This window comes from Anomalospiza imberbis, chromosome 14 (genome assembly GCF_031753505.1).
Source record: "Anomalospiza imberbis isolate Cuckoo-Finch-1a 21T00152 chromosome 14, ASM3175350v1, whole genome shotgun sequence".
NCBI lineage: Eukaryota > Metazoa > Chordata > Aves > Passeriformes > Viduidae > Anomalospiza > Anomalospiza imberbis.
The window spans coordinates 16,025,028-16,041,091 of record NC_089694.1 but is presented as its reverse complement, the minus strand read 5'-3'; the positions used below and the strand labels follow the sequence as shown (position 1 = coordinate 16,041,091).

General features: G+C 52.3%; 2 protein-coding genes across 2 annotated transcripts in view; one reads left to right on the top strand and one right to left on the bottom strand.

Moving 5' to 3' along the window:
- Nucleotides 1-16,064, bottom strand: part of SPRY3 (sprouty RTK signaling antagonist 3) — a 315,558-nt gene that overhangs the window by 11,752 nt on the left and 287,742 nt on the right. The gene's annotated exons all lie outside the window — the stretch shown is intronic.
- On the top strand, nt 249-14,781 carry LOC137482784 (exocyst complex component 1-like). The gene is made up of 14 exons (XM_068205386.1): nt 249-431; nt 3,004-3,231; nt 3,791-3,923; nt 4,388-4,497; nt 5,203-5,343; nt 5,610-5,703; nt 9,200-9,309; nt 9,473-9,583; nt 10,064-10,134; nt 10,233-10,473; nt 10,883-11,066; nt 11,913-12,112; nt 14,064-14,258; nt 14,487-14,781. Exons 1-14 carry the CDS (start codon nt 249-251, stop codon nt 14,640-14,642), a joined length of 2,157 nt encoding a protein of 718 aa, XP_068061487.1. The 3' UTR covers nt 14,643-14,781.

Below are 16,064 nucleotides of genomic sequence, written 5' to 3'. Positions count from 1 at the left end.
ATTGGGATGGTTCAGCACGCAATCCTGGAGACACGAGCCAGGAAAATCCCAACCCAACCCAACCCCCGTGTTTGTTTTGTCCCTCTTGCAAAGCTGACCCTTTATCCCACACCCATCTTTCTTTGCCTCATTCCGTGGTCTCATTCCTCCTGTTGGACTCACCCCTCGGCCTCGGTGGGCCATAATTTGAGCAGGGCTGCTGAAATGACCTCACCAAAAGGCTCTGGCCATGCCCACACCCCACAGGGATGCAGCAGCCCCAGGAGCACAGGCAGGAGGCCGAGCTGCAGGAGGGGCTGAGCGCGTTCCAGGAGGTGACCCCAGAGGAGGCTGCGGCTGTGCTGGCGCTGGTGGAGGAGCACGAGCCCCTGCTGAGCCACTCCGTGGCCTTCGCAGAGCACCTGGGCCAGGAGCTGCAGGGGCTGGAGGAGGTATGGAGCCACGGAGGCGCCTGGAAGGAGGGGTTGGGTCTCTGGGCATCAGCAGCTCTTCCCTACGCTCTGGGAGAAATTCCAGGAGGAAGGGAAGGGTCTGACTGTGGGGCGCTGAGGTGTGGGGTGTTCTGGGGCTGGCTGAGGAAGGGCAAGGGACAAAAGGGGTCCCTACAGAAGGAAAAGCAGGATCCAGGGAGAGTGAGAAGGAGGTGGGGGGGGGAAGAAACAGAGCTGGAAGGAGATCAAAAAGGAAAATAGAAACCAGTAGGTAGGGCCAGTGGAAAAGGCACAGGATATTTCCAGAATTCCTGGTGAGGGTGGGGAGACCCTGGCACAGGGTGCCCAGAGAAGCTGTGGCTGCCCCTGGATCCCTGGCAGTGCCCAAGGCAGGGTTGTATGGGTCTTGGAGCACCCTGGGATAGTGGAAGGTGTTGGAACAAAATGAGCTTTAAGGTCCCTTCCATCCCAAACCGTTCCAGGATTCTGTGGTTTTCCATAAATTTGGAAAGGAAAGGGAGGAAATGAAACTGAGGAGCTCAAGGGTCCCCTGGAAGAGGATCCTTCAGTATCCCTGGCTCCCATCCCTGGGTGGATGGAACTGAGTGGGCTTTAAGGTCCTTTCCAACCCCAACCATTCCATGACTTTTGACTGCTGAGCTTTACTGACTCCACTTGTGTTGCTGTGATTTATTGCATTTCTGCAGAGGAAATTTCTCCTTTAAGTGCTGGAACAAAAAACCTAGGAAAGCTGCTCTGAACATTTATCTTCTGCTAAAATATCTGGGATTGTATGGTTGGTAGCAAATGAAAAAGGGGGAAAATATAAGCCAAAGGAAATATCCTTAACCATACAAGAAACCACAAACCCCAAACTGAACCTCCTTTAGCTGCAGAGTCTGCTGTATTCCCATATATGATTTATTACACTTGGAAGTTAATCTGGAAGCCCAAACTCCTGAGGTTTGTTCCTGCCAGCTCCTGGCAAGGAATTCAAGCACTTTGTGACTGTTCCCAGCTGTAAAACACCATGGGAGAGCAACAAATACATCTTTATTAAGTTTTTTGAGATGAAAGGCATCGTTGAATACATTATTTTAATGCCCTCTAATGAATAAATGTGACTTCCTTCTAATACAAATTAATTAATGAGCATTTCCATTTCCGAGCCTTAATCTCCAATATTAAATACTATTAATCCCAGCAAGTTAGACCAGCACATGCATCCATTTAAATGTTTTTCCCACATCCCAGTGATAGCACCTTGGCTTTCTCTCCCATATTAATCACCCTCCTCTAACCCAGCTGTTCTGGGAATCACAGAAATCCCTGCACTGGCAGCAAGGAAAAGCTGATTTCTCCAAAGGGAAGGACAGCACGGCCGGGACACCGGGAGGCCAAAGGCTCTGATTTGGACATTGATATTCCTCCAGAATTCCAGGATCCCAACACATGTGGAACTGCAGGCAGCTCCCAGCAGCTCTGTGCTGTAGCTGGATGATATTCCTGTTCCTGGAGCCTCTGGAGAGCCCCTTCCAGCAGCACTGTCCCATCAATGTCACTGGGGATGCTCCCCGTGGTGACAGCCTGAAGGAGTGGCAGGGACAGGCGTGGGGGAGGCTGCTGGCTCTAATTAGAGAACAATTAATAAATGGGAAGCTCTGGGCAGAGCTGGTGGGATGGGATGGGATCCCTGGGTGTAGCAGGGAAGCAGAATTTGGAGCATGGCTGGTGCTTTTGGAGATGAGTGTCCATGGTTAGAGAGGCTGAGAGACCTGGGGGTGTCCATCTGGAGAGAGGATCTCAAAGCTCCTTCCAGAGCCTGAAGCACTTCCAGGAGAGCTGGAGAGGGACTGGGGACAAGGCCTGGAGGGACAGGACACAGGGAATGGCTCCCACTGCCAGAGGGCAGGGATGGATGGGATATTGGGAAGGAATTGTTCCTTGTGAGGGTGAGCAGGGCCTGGCACAGGGCGCCCAGAGCAGCTGTGGCTGCCCCTGGATTCCTGGCAGTGCCCAAGGCCAGGCTGGACACTGGGGCTGGGAGCAGCCTGCGACAGTGGGAGGTGTCCCTGACACGGGGTGGAATGGGAAGAGCTTTAAGATCCCTTCCTGACCCAAACCAGACTGGGATTCTCCGAAATCTTGTGGGATGGACACTCAGGTCCTCAGGGAACTCCACCTCTTGTGAGGGTGAGGGTTGGACACTCCCTGCAGAGACACATTCCCAGGGTGCAGAACCAGCGGAGCTTGGTGGCCTTTCTGGGCCAACAGAGACTTTTCTTCTCATGGCCAGATATTCCTGGACACTCCACAGGAATTTGCTTGCTGGGGCAGGTGGAAGTGCTCAGAGGGGACACCTTGCCCAGGCACGGTGTTGTGTGCCCTGGCCCTGGGGACATGCAGGTGGCATTTGCCCACGCAGGACAGTGGCACTTCCACCAACATCCTGCAGGTTACAGCGGCATGGCCTCTGCTGTGCCTCAGGAGGGTGAGAGACAGGACTTCTGACCCCAGGATGGCGACACATCCCCTGCCAAGCTCTGAATCACTCTGCTCCTGCTTCCCACAGGCCAACCTCCGGGCCATCATCTCCTCGGAGCAGCAGGCGGCCCAGCTGATGAGCTCCCTTGACGAGGCCCTGGCCGAGGTGGCCAGGCTGGAGGAGACTCTGCAGGTCTGTGATGAGCTGCTGGGGGGTGTGAGGCAGCAGATGGATCACATCCACCGGGAGAACTCCCTGCTGCACCGCTTCGCTTCCAACAGGACGAGGCTGATGGATGAGATCCTGTTCCTCACGGTGAGTGGGTTTGCAAGGACATTAATCTTCAGCCGGTGAATCTGCTGGGAAAAACTTCCAGGGAATTTTAAACACTGAAAGCTCTGATTGTCTGCAAGGTCTATGGAGCTCCTCTGGCTGGGAAATGGGGGATGGTGATGTAAGGTAAGGATGGACAGAGAAGAGCTGGGATGTGCAGGAGCCTCACCATAGCCCAGAGGGGTCTCTGAAAGTCCTTTTCCAGGGCAGGATTGGGAATGACAAAGCTGATTAGTGATTTAATAGCCAATAATCATGACCCAGTAATACTAAACCAGCAATTAACCAACTAATTAATTAATTGATTAGAGGCAGAGCTTGCAACACCAGGCCTACCTTGGCCACCACTGCAGCTGCTCCTGTGCTGAACATTGGTTTTCATGGGGACTTCCATGGATTTCCTGACAGACACAGCAGCTGCTGCTGAGGGCAGCCCTCGGCTGTTCCAGCCAGCAGCATTCCCAGTGGGATGGGAAGGGATGGGAAGGGAGGGATGCGGGGCTGGCTGTGTTTGCAGCTGCCTTTTCTGGCTTTGTTGCAGAGCCAGCTGCAGCTGAGCGGGGAGCACTGTGCCACCCTGAGCCGGGCGGATCTGTCCAGCCCCGCAGCCGTCGGAGCCTGCACGGCTGCAGCACAGGCTCTGTCCTCCTGCATGGACCTTCCCATCCATCCCAGTGAGTAGCAACAGGGATTTCTCCTGTGGGATCACCCTGCCAGGGGTGGACACCTCTTGGAGCTCGGAAAGGAGCTGGGGAAGCTGTGGTTGGAAATCCTGGTCGGTGCTGCCTGTGCTCCAGTGTGGAGAAACAGCAGTTCATTGTGGCAGGATGTGGGAGTTTTTGGATCCCTGGAAGTGTGCAGGGACTTGATCCTGGCAGGAAATCCCAAGTTTTCCTTGTGGTGGGACTGGGTGGGTCTCCTTGGCTGAGGTCAGACTCATGGATTATTTTTATTTTTTAAATTTTATTTTCCACTCCTTGTCTGTATTTCCTTGGTACCACAGGAAAGCTTTTACCCCTTCATCAGCTTTTGAGTGGATTTATCTGACTTCTGTCTGAGTTCCCAGTTTTCTGAGGGATGTGGGTCTGCAGCTCCCCCAGATCCCCTCAAATCCCAAAATATCCTTTTTCCCCCTGAGGTTACCGGAAGCTGCAGGCAGTGGCTGAGCAGATGATCCTGTTTGAAACACTCAAGCAGAACTTTGAGAGTGCCTTCATCCACCACATCACCAACATCTTCGAGCTGCAGGTGGGCTCCACTCTTCATAGCAGCCTGAAATCCTGGGAAATTGGAATATTCTGGGAAAGTTGGGCCAGTGGTGCAGGAGATTCCGCTGTGACAGGATTTCCCCAAATTGTCTCTCCAAAGACATCTTCCCACATATCTTCCCCTTGCCATTTGCCTTAGTCCTCAGGTTAATTTTCCGGGAATGTAGGAGAAATCCATGCTCACAAAATCCCTCTGGTGACATTCCTTAGGTCCTTAGGTCTGGAGATTTTTCACTTAGGTTTTTTATTTTATTTTGGGGATTGTTGATCTGTTTGTAACCTAAAACCCCAGGATAAATCCCATTCCTGTGATCCTTTGATTAACACCTTCCAGTACTGATCTGGCAGTTTAAAAGATTTGATGGACAAGACCCCTGGGGCCAGCAATCCCTGAGATTTCCTTCCGTGGAAAGGAGCAATTCCCAAATCCTTACTTCCCTACATCCTTAGTGTTTGGTTTCGAGCAGTGGTTCTGAGAAGGGAACTGGGAAGGAGCTGTGGGAGTTCCATCCTTGGAGATTTGCAAACCTTGGCTGGGCACATCCCTGAGCAAACTTTTCCTTCTGGATCTGCTCCAAACCTGCCCCACTCCAATCCCACCTGCACAAGGCTGCAGGTGCAGTGTCCCAGCAGATTTTCCAGGCTGTTTTTTGTGATTTTTTTTCTGTCATTTCTCTCCCTTTAGGGCAATTCCCAGGCCCCTGCTCTTGGTCACCCCGTGGCTGTCCCAAACCATGGACCCCACCACGAGGAGCTGCTGCCCTACTCCCCCCTGATGGCCTGGCTGAGGAACACCAACCCTGCTGTGTTCTGGGACCTCCCCAAGGTACGGCTGAAACCCTCCAAAGCACTGCAAACCATTCCCTGGGGACAGGCAGCTCCAGCTGGGGAACTCCTGATGGGTCCTGGCTCTCACCAAAGCCGTGAGGCACCTGAGCTTCCAGAGTTTGGTCCTTCTGGGAATGTCTGGCCAACCTGGAGCTCTGTGCCCGGCAGGAAGCTACGGAGTGCCAGAACTGTGTTTAAGTGAAAGGTCTGAAATGCCCAAATTTCGACATTTTGCTCTTACCTGGCCTTTTCTCCCCATTTCAGGTCTATTCCCAGAACCTTGGCAGACTCTACGAGCGGGAAATCAAAGCTCTTTTTGAACAGGCCAAGATCTCCCTGTCAGGAAGAAGAAAAGGAAGTGAGTGATTCAAAATCTGCCCTCTGCACTGCTGGGCAGGGTTTGTTGGCACCCAGGAATGGTGACAGTCACCTCCAGCACAGGTGGCTCCCCCAGGCTTGCTCCAGGACTTTATTTCCTGGGTCTGCAGATGGCAGAGTGGGAAAAGCCAACTCTGCTCCACACCAGGCAGTGTTTGTGAGAGCCTCTGCTCCACTTTTGTCCAGCTGCTTCTCAGAGCCGGAGCTTTTGTTCCCTTCCCTGTGCAGGGCTCAGGAATGACACACTGGTGACTGGGATTGTGTTCCAAGGAGCCACAGGAGAGAGAGGGCGATGTAGAAAAGCCTGGAAAACAAAACTTGCTGTCAGCTCCCTTCTCCCTATTCTCAACGATTCCCACTCCACCATGATCTCCTAAAAAAACCCAGCCAGGTTTTCTCTTCCCTTGCCTTCACCTGCTCCAAGGGCTGGAGCTCCTCTCCTGTGAGGACACGCTGAGGGATCTGGGGTTGTTCAGCCTAGAGAAGGCTCCAGAAGACCCTTCCCCATCCCTGGAAGTGTTCCAGACCATGTCAGACAGGCTTGGAGCAACCTGGGATAGTGAGTGGAAGATGACCCTGCTGGTGGCAGGGGTGGAATAAGGTGATTTTTTGGTCACCCCCAGCCCAAAGCATTCTGTGATTTTATGATTCTATAAAGCCTGCTCCTTATTTAAAGCAGGATTCCTCAGACACTTTCCCCTGCAGGGGGAAGCCTGTCCCAGAAGACAGAGGGAATTCACAGCAATATTTCTGGAATGATTTCACAGTGAGCTGACTGCGAGGCCGTGTTGTCCCAAGGTGCTCGTTTCCATCAAAATCGCTGGGTCTGGCTCAAAATATTCCAGTCAGGTGTTTCTGAAGATAAAAAGAGAAACTGATCTGTCTCCACTGGAAATTTTTTATGGCCCACAAGTCACATTTTCCCTCAGCAAAACAAAGGGCTGTAATGGAAATTTCCAGGCCAGTTTGGCCCAGTTTGAAGGTCAGGCTGGTGTGTTTTGTCCATCAGAGTCAGCACTTCCAGCTCTGCACTTCCTTCATCACTGGTGTCCAGATCCCAAGGCAGAGGATGGAGCTGAAGGGAGGGAATGGGGTTGGTGGCTCCCACTTTTGGGGTTCCTCACACCCAAAACATCCCCACCACCCCCTCCAGCTCCTCCTGTACAGCATCACTTCCCCTGGGAAAGTCACTCAGCCGCTGGGAAAACAGGGCACCTCAAAAGCCTGGGATCAAGGCAGGATGGGGAGTGCTGACACAAACACCTGCACAACAGTCCGTGAAAAAAAAAGCAGGAAAATTTCACCTAAATAGTCCTAATGGCACCTAAATGGGCACCACTGGGCCATTTATGGGAACAAAGCTGTTAAGTTAAACAAAAGGTGGTGCAGGGCACGTGTGGCAGCCAGTCTGCCCCATCCCCTTCCATAAATGTTAAACTGGGATTTCCTTCCAGTATTTTATCCATCTTTAAATCCTACACTAGTCTGTAAACCAGGAGGGATTAAACCCCAGGAGAAAACCCTTGGAAGGCTACAAGGTGTTCCTGCTCTGGTAGAAGTCATCCCAAAGTGTCTGCCCAGAGCTAGGGTTGCTCCACGGGCAGGACAGGGTAAATTTTGTTGTCCTGGGATGTCCCTGCTCCGCTCCAGAGGGTGAGGACAGGTCTGGGACAGACAGGAAGCCCCAGGCTGGGCTGGGGTTGTTCAGCCCATCCTTGAAGTGAGCAGAACATTGGAACAACCTCACAGTTCATGAGAAAAGGGGGAATTTTTAGCAAGTTGTGCCCACAGAGGTCGTGGCACCTTCCCCGGGGCTGGCAGTGTCCCAGCTGAGCTTTCTGTGCCATCTCTGCAGCGCTGGGGGCAGAGCAGGGGAACAGCATCCCCTCCCACTGCAGGGGAAGGTGACCCCTTCCCAGCTCCAGGACAGGCCAAAATTCCCCGTGCGGCTCTCCAGGGCGCTGCACACGTGTCCCGCTGCAGGAGGCTGGCACCAAGGGCTGTCCCCGCTCCCGGAGCCTCCTGCTGCAATATTCCTGCAGAGCTGGCTGCTCCCGGGATGTTTTGCAGGGCAGCTTTGGCTTTGCTGAACTTCTGCAGGAACCTCATCCAAGGTCCTTCCTGCTCATGGCTGGAGCCCAGGCTCTGAGGAAACCTGCTCGAAAACACCCCTCATCCCTGCCCCAAAACACCCCTCATCCCTGCTGGGAAATATCCCTCATCCCTGCCCAAAAACATCCCTCATCCCTGCCCCAAAACACCCCTCATCCCTGTCTGAAAACACCCCTCATCCCTGCTGGGAATATCCCAGTCATGGTCCCCAGGCCACTTCCTTTCTCCTGATTATCCCAGTAACTTTTTTTGGGTTGATTCCCCACCCTCATAAAGGATTTTATTTATGGCACCACCTGCTAATTTCTTGCCTTATGTGATGGGAGAGTTTAGAAGGCAACCTTGAGCTGTTTATAATTAATTAGAGGCCAGTAATTAAGTCTTTTCTCATTTTGCCATTCCGTTTTCTGCAGGCTTGTTAAATTCTTTCCCATTTGCTGTTGGAAAATTTATTTTTTCCTGGTTTTTCCACTTCCCAGCTGGTGAAATTATAATGTAATGATGAGAAAAATACTAGAAAGCAGCTCCTTAATTTAGTCCCGGTTTTAGCAAAGCTGAGGTCGTGAGCAGGGCTGGCTCATCCCTCATCCCTGCTGAGCGTGGAGCTCACAAATCCTTCCCAAAGGGAAAACCCTTCAGGCAGTGCCTCAAATAAGGATATTTGAGATACTGTGATGGATGGGGAGGTGACCTGACTCCCCCAGAACCTTTGGAATAGGGGAATGGTTCCCATTTTTAGGAATAATTAGGAAATAATCTGGATGTTTCCCCACTGATTCCATTCAGGGAGTAGAAAAATGGGTTTTAAGCACATATTTCAAAGGATTTTTTCAACTTTTCCACTCAGGCCAAGCCCCCAGTGCTAAAACTGCCAATATTGGAGAAATATATTCATTTCCAGGTGAAAGATTTTAATTTTAAAAGTGCATTTTTTGAGAAAAAACCATTCCCACCTCCCCTGGATATTTTTGATGGCAATTTACAATAAAAATTAAGCACCAAACAATTTTCCTGAGACTTTTGCAGGTTTTTGTGCCAATCTGTTCTCTTATCCCCTGGGATTTTCCACAACCCAGCTGTCAGGACTAAGCACAAGGTAGCAAAGGGATAAACACCTCAATCAGTGAAAACAAAAGGCAGTTTAATGAAACAAAAATAATGAAAAAGGGAGAAACATGTGAGAAGGCAGAGAAAAAATGGGAACTTCATCTGAATTCCCCATTTATCTGAATGCAACAGGAAAAGATTAATTCATGCATAAGGTCAGACATGAAAAGAGACAGTTAAGACTTTAAATATCCAGGATTCCAGGAGCTGGAGAATCCCAGGGGGATGAGATTTCTGACATCCCACACCCCGTGCAGGTCTGCAGGAAACTTGGGAGAAGCCAACAGGGACCAGGCAGCCCTGGTGGAGCCTCCCCAGGAGCAGGAAAAGCCAGAAGGACACCCTGGCCAGGGGGAACATCTGCAGGGTAAGGAGATGTTCCATGTCCCACCCACCCCGTGGTCCCTCCCTGGAGCAGAGCCTGAGGCACTCCCTGTGCTGCCCGATGTCCCCTCAGGTGGGCATGGACCTGCTCCGGTGCCCCCAGTGAATCCCAGAGGGTTTCCAGACCAAAGGTGGTTTCTCAGCAGGTGTTGGAGCAGGTGCTGAACGAGCTGCAGCCCCTTTGCACCTTGGAGCAGCAATTCCTGCAGGAATTCTTCTGGCTCGGCTGCGACTCTGTGGAGCTGCAGGTGCTGGAGGTGAGGGTGAGCACTGTGTCCTCTCCAGGCCCGTTATCCAGCCTGGCACATCCATGGGGTACCTGGGCTCTCCTGGGCTCTCATCCTCCAGGAACCAGCAGTGGGGAAGCTTAAGAGGAGAATTAAATGGAATTTAATTCACAGCTCCAGGAAAATCCAAGCATTCAGCAAGAGGCAGCAGAAATAAATCCAGTGCTCATTTTCGTGGCTAAGGGAGAGCAGACAAATCATCATTTGGTGGGTTTAGCTGGGATATTGGGAAGGAATTCCTCCCTGTGAGGGGGGGAGGTGTGGGGATAGAATTCCCAGAGCAGCTGGGGCTGCCCCTGGATCCCTGGCAGTGCCCAAGGCCAGGCTGGACACTGGGGCTTGGAGCAGCCTGGGACAGTGGAAGGTGTCCCTGCCCAGGGCAGGGGGTTTGGGGTCCATCCCAAACCATTCTGGGATCCTTTGGTAGTTTCCACTCTAATCTTTTTTCAGGGATCTGCCACTAAGGGAGGAGAGCCCATGGCACCTCCAGAGGACCCTCCTTACACCAAGACCCGGAGCCAGTACGTGCGTGATGGGATACCCTGGGTGCTCTGATGGGCCGGAGTGTCCCCTCCCAGTTAATTCCTGACCTTTCCCATGATTTGGTTTTGTTTTTAAGGCCAGAAGAAGCCACCACCCAACTGCTGAGTGAGATCTTCAGCTGCCTGGAGCCGGAGCTGAGGGCATTTCTGGATGTCTGCAACAAGGTTCACCCACTGGGCTGCCTGCAGGTCCTGGTGACCTTGAGTGACTCCGTGTTTGGGACCTGGGGCCCTTCCTCAGCTCCCCCCTTGTCCTTTCTCGACGCCCTCCTGGGGAATGTGCTGCTCCTGGCCAAAAGCAACTTCAACAAATGCATTGTGAGTGTCCATCGTGGGAGGGAGCCCAATAGACCCGAGCCATGTTTGACCTCTTCCAGGACCTTCCAAACAGAATCCCAGAACCATGGAGGTTGGAGAAGACCTCCATGATCATCGAGCCCAAGCTGTGCCTGACCCCCAGCTTGTCCCCAGCCCAGAGCTCTGAGTGCCACATCCAGGTGTTCCTTGGACACCTCCAGGGATGGGGACCCCAAACCTCCCTGGGCAGCCCCTGCCAATGGCACAGCTCCATGGCAGCCTCAAACAAGGAGTATCACATTCCTTGGATTATAGAAGACTTTGTAAATTGCAGTAGCCATCCCAAACCCAGTTCTTGCCTTGTCTCCTGGCCTGTGCTCCACCAGACGAGGTCGGATCTAAGGGTGCCACCTCTTTGTGTCATTCTCAGGGGACCTTGTGCAAGGAGATTGAGGAGGCCAGGCCTCCCAGCAGGATGAGAGGGGGGATCCTGCCCTGCGTCAGCCACTTCCAGGAGTTCCTGGCCTTCTCTGAGGAGGTGCTCCGGACATCCCAGCACCGGGGCGAGCTGGACAAGGCCCAGCTCAGGCTGGCCAGCAGCGTCTTCAGAAGCAGTGAGTGCCAAGGCTGGGTGTTCTGGTCAGGAAGGGACCAGCTGCAGGAGGGACCAGGTGGGCCACCAGGGCAGGGTGAGCTGCCTGTCCCTGGGCACTGAAATCTCTCTCCCCAAGCAAGATCCTGGGAGCACCAGGCACATTCCAAGAGTGGCAGGGTGGGAGCTGCCAGTGCCTGAGCACTGCCTGCACCTGAAACCCCTTTCCCTGAGCAAGGTCCTGGAAGCACCAGGCAAATTCTAGGTGCTCTGTCACAGCGGGACAGGCCTGGGGGTGACAGGGCTGATACACATAAGGGCTCAGCTTTGTGTCCAGTTCCAGCATCCTCTGCCCCACGGTGGAGGCAGGGCTCCTCATGGATCAGACTCCTCTTACAAGGTCTTGGGAGCCAGAAATACTCCCCCAAAACCAACAAAGGGTGTCGGTAGGGAGAGAGGGATTGGGAGAGCAGGATGGGGAGCTTCCAGTAGATCCCTGTGTTGTGCAAGCTGGAGCCTTCAGCTTCCTGCCAGTGGAAGTATCCTGTTTTCCTCCCTGGAGAGGGCCTGAGGGGCTGCAGAATTCCCAGCTCTGACCACTGATCACAAGGGGGTGCAGAGGGGCAGCTCCCACCTGCAGGTGAGCCTGGCGAGACCCACTGATAAATCCATGGACACTGCCCTGCCAGGCTCCAGGAATGTTTGCAGGGAAGCAGGTCAGGCAGGGAATCATGGACAGGGATCAGGATTTGTGTTATAATTACTCCCTCAGAGGTCAGATAGTTCAGATAAGCCATCCCAAAGGCACACCCCTCCTGAGAGCCTGCAGGGGCTTCTCTCCACACCTGATTCCCTCCTTCCTTTCCAGTCAACAGCCTCTCCTCAGCAAACCTGAAGGTGAACACGGATATGGTGATAATGGAAAATTTCCACCACATCCACAACTTCCTGTGCCAAAGGAACATCCCCTGCCTGGAGGGCAAGAAGAGAGAAGCCAAGCAAAGGTCCAGGGAACACATGGAGAAATACATCACCACGTACGTGGGCCAGCCCCTCAAGAAGCTCAAGGTGAGTACAGGACCCTGGCCTGGGCCTCCAAGGACAAGGGCTCTTCCCAAAACTCGGGACTAACTGGTGTTCAACTCTCCCTGCCCTGAATCCAGTCTGGGATTATGTTACTTTGTTGTCACAGGATATGGGAACACCCATTCTGCTCAGGGATTCCCAAAATCCTGGCATGGCCTTCTCCAGCTCTCTCAGTCTGAGCATGGACACCAAGGGAAGGTGCAAAGGGGTGTAAATAGTGCAGGAGCCCATTCCTGTTACTTGGAAACAGTCTGTACATTTAGGAACTAAATTTATCCACAGCCAAATTGCAGCAGGAATATCCAAACAAATCCTTGGGCTGTATGAAGAGACAGGAGGATGAAGGAAGGGATTATTCCCTTGTTTTACAGTAGATGTGGAATGCCATGTCCAGTGTTCCTTTCCCTGACAACTGCTGGGTTTGGCTGTGCAGTCCCACCTCAGCAGCAGCACAGAATCCCAGGCTGGAAGGGATCCCGAAGGATCACCCAGTCCAAACTTCACTGGGGAGGCTGCTTGGATGAGATTCTGTAGCTCCCTGTCAGGTCACATCCTGAAAGCTCCAGTGGTGGAACTCTATCACATCCCTGGGCAGGTTTGATCGATCATCCCAGCTTGTTCTCACTGGAAAAAGTTCCTTACATCCAGACAATGGGATCAGCCCACCTTTCCCCCAAGGAAGCCTTTCCCACTCTCTCTGCTTTCTGACAATCCAAACCATGTGCGGGTTTTTTCATTTTCCTGCTGCCTTGTCCTCGTGCCCATTTCCAAATGGTGGACCAAAACACGGGGGGCAGAATTCCAAAGCATTGGTGGGGAGCTTGTTCCCAGTTTGTTCCCAGTTTGTTCCCATTCCCACTCCGGTTGCGTGCCGGCATCTGGCAGACCCCAGCTCTTTTTTCACAGCTGCCTGGGCTGATCCATCCAACACTTCCCAAGTGGCTGCTTTGTTAACTGAGCTAAGAGCATCTGGCTCTGCTAACTCAAACAGACATTCCTTCCTTCCTGAGACTGCAGCTCTTCTGCTCCTTCCCTCTCCCTAAAATGTCTCGCAGATGGAGCTCAGCTGGAATTATTTATGGGACCTGTTACTTCCAATTTGTTTCCGGTCGTTGCTGTCAAACATTTGTTGTCTTGGTTGGAAAATCAGCTCCGTGTCTTGTGCTACCTGAGCTCTACTATGGCTTCAAATCCTTCCTTTTCCAAGGGAAAGGATCCTTTTATTGCTCACAGCAAAGTGAGTGGCATATGAGAGCACCTGAAAATCCTGGTGTGGCTTTCTCCAGCTCTCCCAGGTTCTCTTCACCAAGAGGAGGTGCAAAGAGGTTCAAGTAATGCAGAGGCCCATTCTTGGTTCTTGGAAACAGTTCATACATTTAGGAACTAAAAATCCTTGGGATTTAGGGTATTTCTCCACAGCCAAGTTGCAGCTGGAATACTGAAACAGATTTTTGGGCTATATGAAGAGACAGGAAGATGAAGGAAGGGATTATTCCCTTGTTTTACAGCAGATGGAGGATGCCCTGTCCAGCTCTGGCAGAGATGTCAGGAGAAATAAGAAAATTCAGGTTTTGCTTTACACCTCTGCAGGTTTAAGGATCCCCCTTCCCCACCTCTGGCTCCAAACCCTCTGTGACAAGAAAACTGGAGAGAGCACCAAAGAACTGGGGGGATTTTCCAGCAGTCCCATTGCTCCATGGGTCTGCAACCCTTAGGGATGCTGCTTGTTGAGCAGGGAAGGGAGAGAACCATGAAATTCCCTAAGTTCTGCTTTCCTGGAGGATAAAAATCTCCAGCATTTTATTAAACATTCTTAAATTCTTCATTTCAACTGAATTAGACATGGGAACTGAGGGCAGCACTCAGGTGTCAGCCCTGGTGCAGGAATCCACCTCAGGATGGCTCACGAGGGAATGTCTCCTTCCCTTCCCAGCATTTCTTTGAGGGGGTCAAAGCCCGCCTGGCTCAGGGGGTGAAGGAAGAGGAAGTCAGCTTCCAGCTGGCCTACAGCAAGCAGGAACTCCGGAAGGTCATCAAAAAATATCCTGGCAAGGAAGTCAAAATAGCCCTGGAGACCCTCTACAGGACAATCCACAAACATCTGTCCCCAGAGGAAAATCTTCTGCCGGTAACTGGAGTGGGATGGGTGTGACCCTGGGGTGGCTGGGATTCAGGACTGCACTGCCTGTGTGGCTGCAGGGGCAGCGGAAGGAGCTGAAGTTTGATTTTCCCAGTGGTGTGTCAGGCCATGGAGCAGGGGTTCTGCTCTTCCAGGTGGTGTGTCAGGCCATGGAGGAGGGGTTCTGCTCTTCCAGGTGGTGTGTCAGGCCATGGAGGAGGGGTTCTGCTCTTCCAGGTGGTGTGGCAGGCCATGGAGCAGGGATTCATCCGGCAGTACCAAGAGTTCGAGGATCTCATCCAACGCTGCTATGCAGGAGCAGGAATTGCCCTGGACTTCACCATGGAGGACTTGCTGAGCTACTTCAACTCCATCACCACATCCAACATGTAGGGAAATCCCTCTCTGGATGTCCGGAGCAGCTCAGGAATCCTTGTCTGCAGCCACACCTCCGAGGAGCTGAACACAAAACCATTCCCAAGTTGGATATTTGGGTTCCTACCCTGAACTTAATCCCAAACTCACTCCAACTTGTTGGTCCTGGACTAAATCTCTCTTGGGGAAGTGGAGTTGTCAGACCCAAACCCCAATTTCCCTGCTCCAGGAAATAATTTTGCCACCAGGAAACGACACTCCAAGTCTCAGATTTCCCCCTAAGTGAGCGCTGGTGCCGCAACTCCTCGGCAGAACATTCACAATGGGAAGTGTCTTCTCTCCAGGGACTTTCTCCTTTCCTGTGATCGAATTTCAGTGAGCCTGTGCTGAACCACAGGGTTAAACCACATGGAGACACTCCGAGTGTGAGGTGTTCCCACATCCAGGTGTCCCAACAGGCACTGCTGCTCCACGGCTCTCCACTGAAAGTTGTCCGGCAGATGGAAGTCCAGAGCTGTAAATATTAATGGATTTATTGCTTTTAGCTCAGATTTACTCACACCTTAACTGGAGTGAAGAAATGTGCAGTTCTAGAGATCCAAACCAATCCTGCAGGGAATTTCCTGCTTGTAACCCATTTTTAGGAACCTTCCTACAGCAACTCACCATTATATTGTCATTCTTTAAATGTTGTCTCTGTTTCTTGGGATGATCATGGGGCTCACATGTTGTCCATCACAACCTTCTTCCTAAGCAACTGAAGAGTTTGAACTCCTTGATACTTGCCTCATAGGACAAAGATTATTTTATTTATTTTGCATGTTAGAAAATAATCTTGGAGGCAAGATTCCCTGTGCATTGCCAGGGAGGTGGGAGGCTGATGAGGCTGCTTGGACAGCCCCTCTTCTCCAGGGATATCCTGACTTCTTCAGTGGGAGCTTTAAGCCAGCAGATAAACCCAGCTTTCCCTTGTAAAGGGAAAATTCCAGACTATTTTTCTGGGATTTTTCAAGCAGCTGGCCTTTGGGTCAAGCTCCACCTCTGCAGGGAGCAATGTTTAGAGCTTCCCTTTCCAATCTCATCATTCCCTCCCTTTGTCCCGTGACGTGGCTGCTCCCAGCAGGAAGAGGATGGTCATAGGAAACCATCCAGCGCTGCCTTCCCAGCTTTTCATCCCCCTGCAGGTAACAGGAATTTTGCCGCCCCGTTTCCTTTCAGTTTTTGGCTCAGGGGCTCACCTGGGAGGGGAGGGCAGGAGCTGGGGGCTGTAGGCTGGGACATGAAGGAGCTGCAATTTGGAAGCACCCAAGAGGACGCCTGGGGTGAATGGATTTGCAGAAGGGTTGGGCCGGGTGGCTCCGAGGTTGTTGAACACCAAACACCAGCAAGGAGGGGCAGGGATCCCTCTGGGTCTGGTGATGGCTCCCCTATAACTGGTGG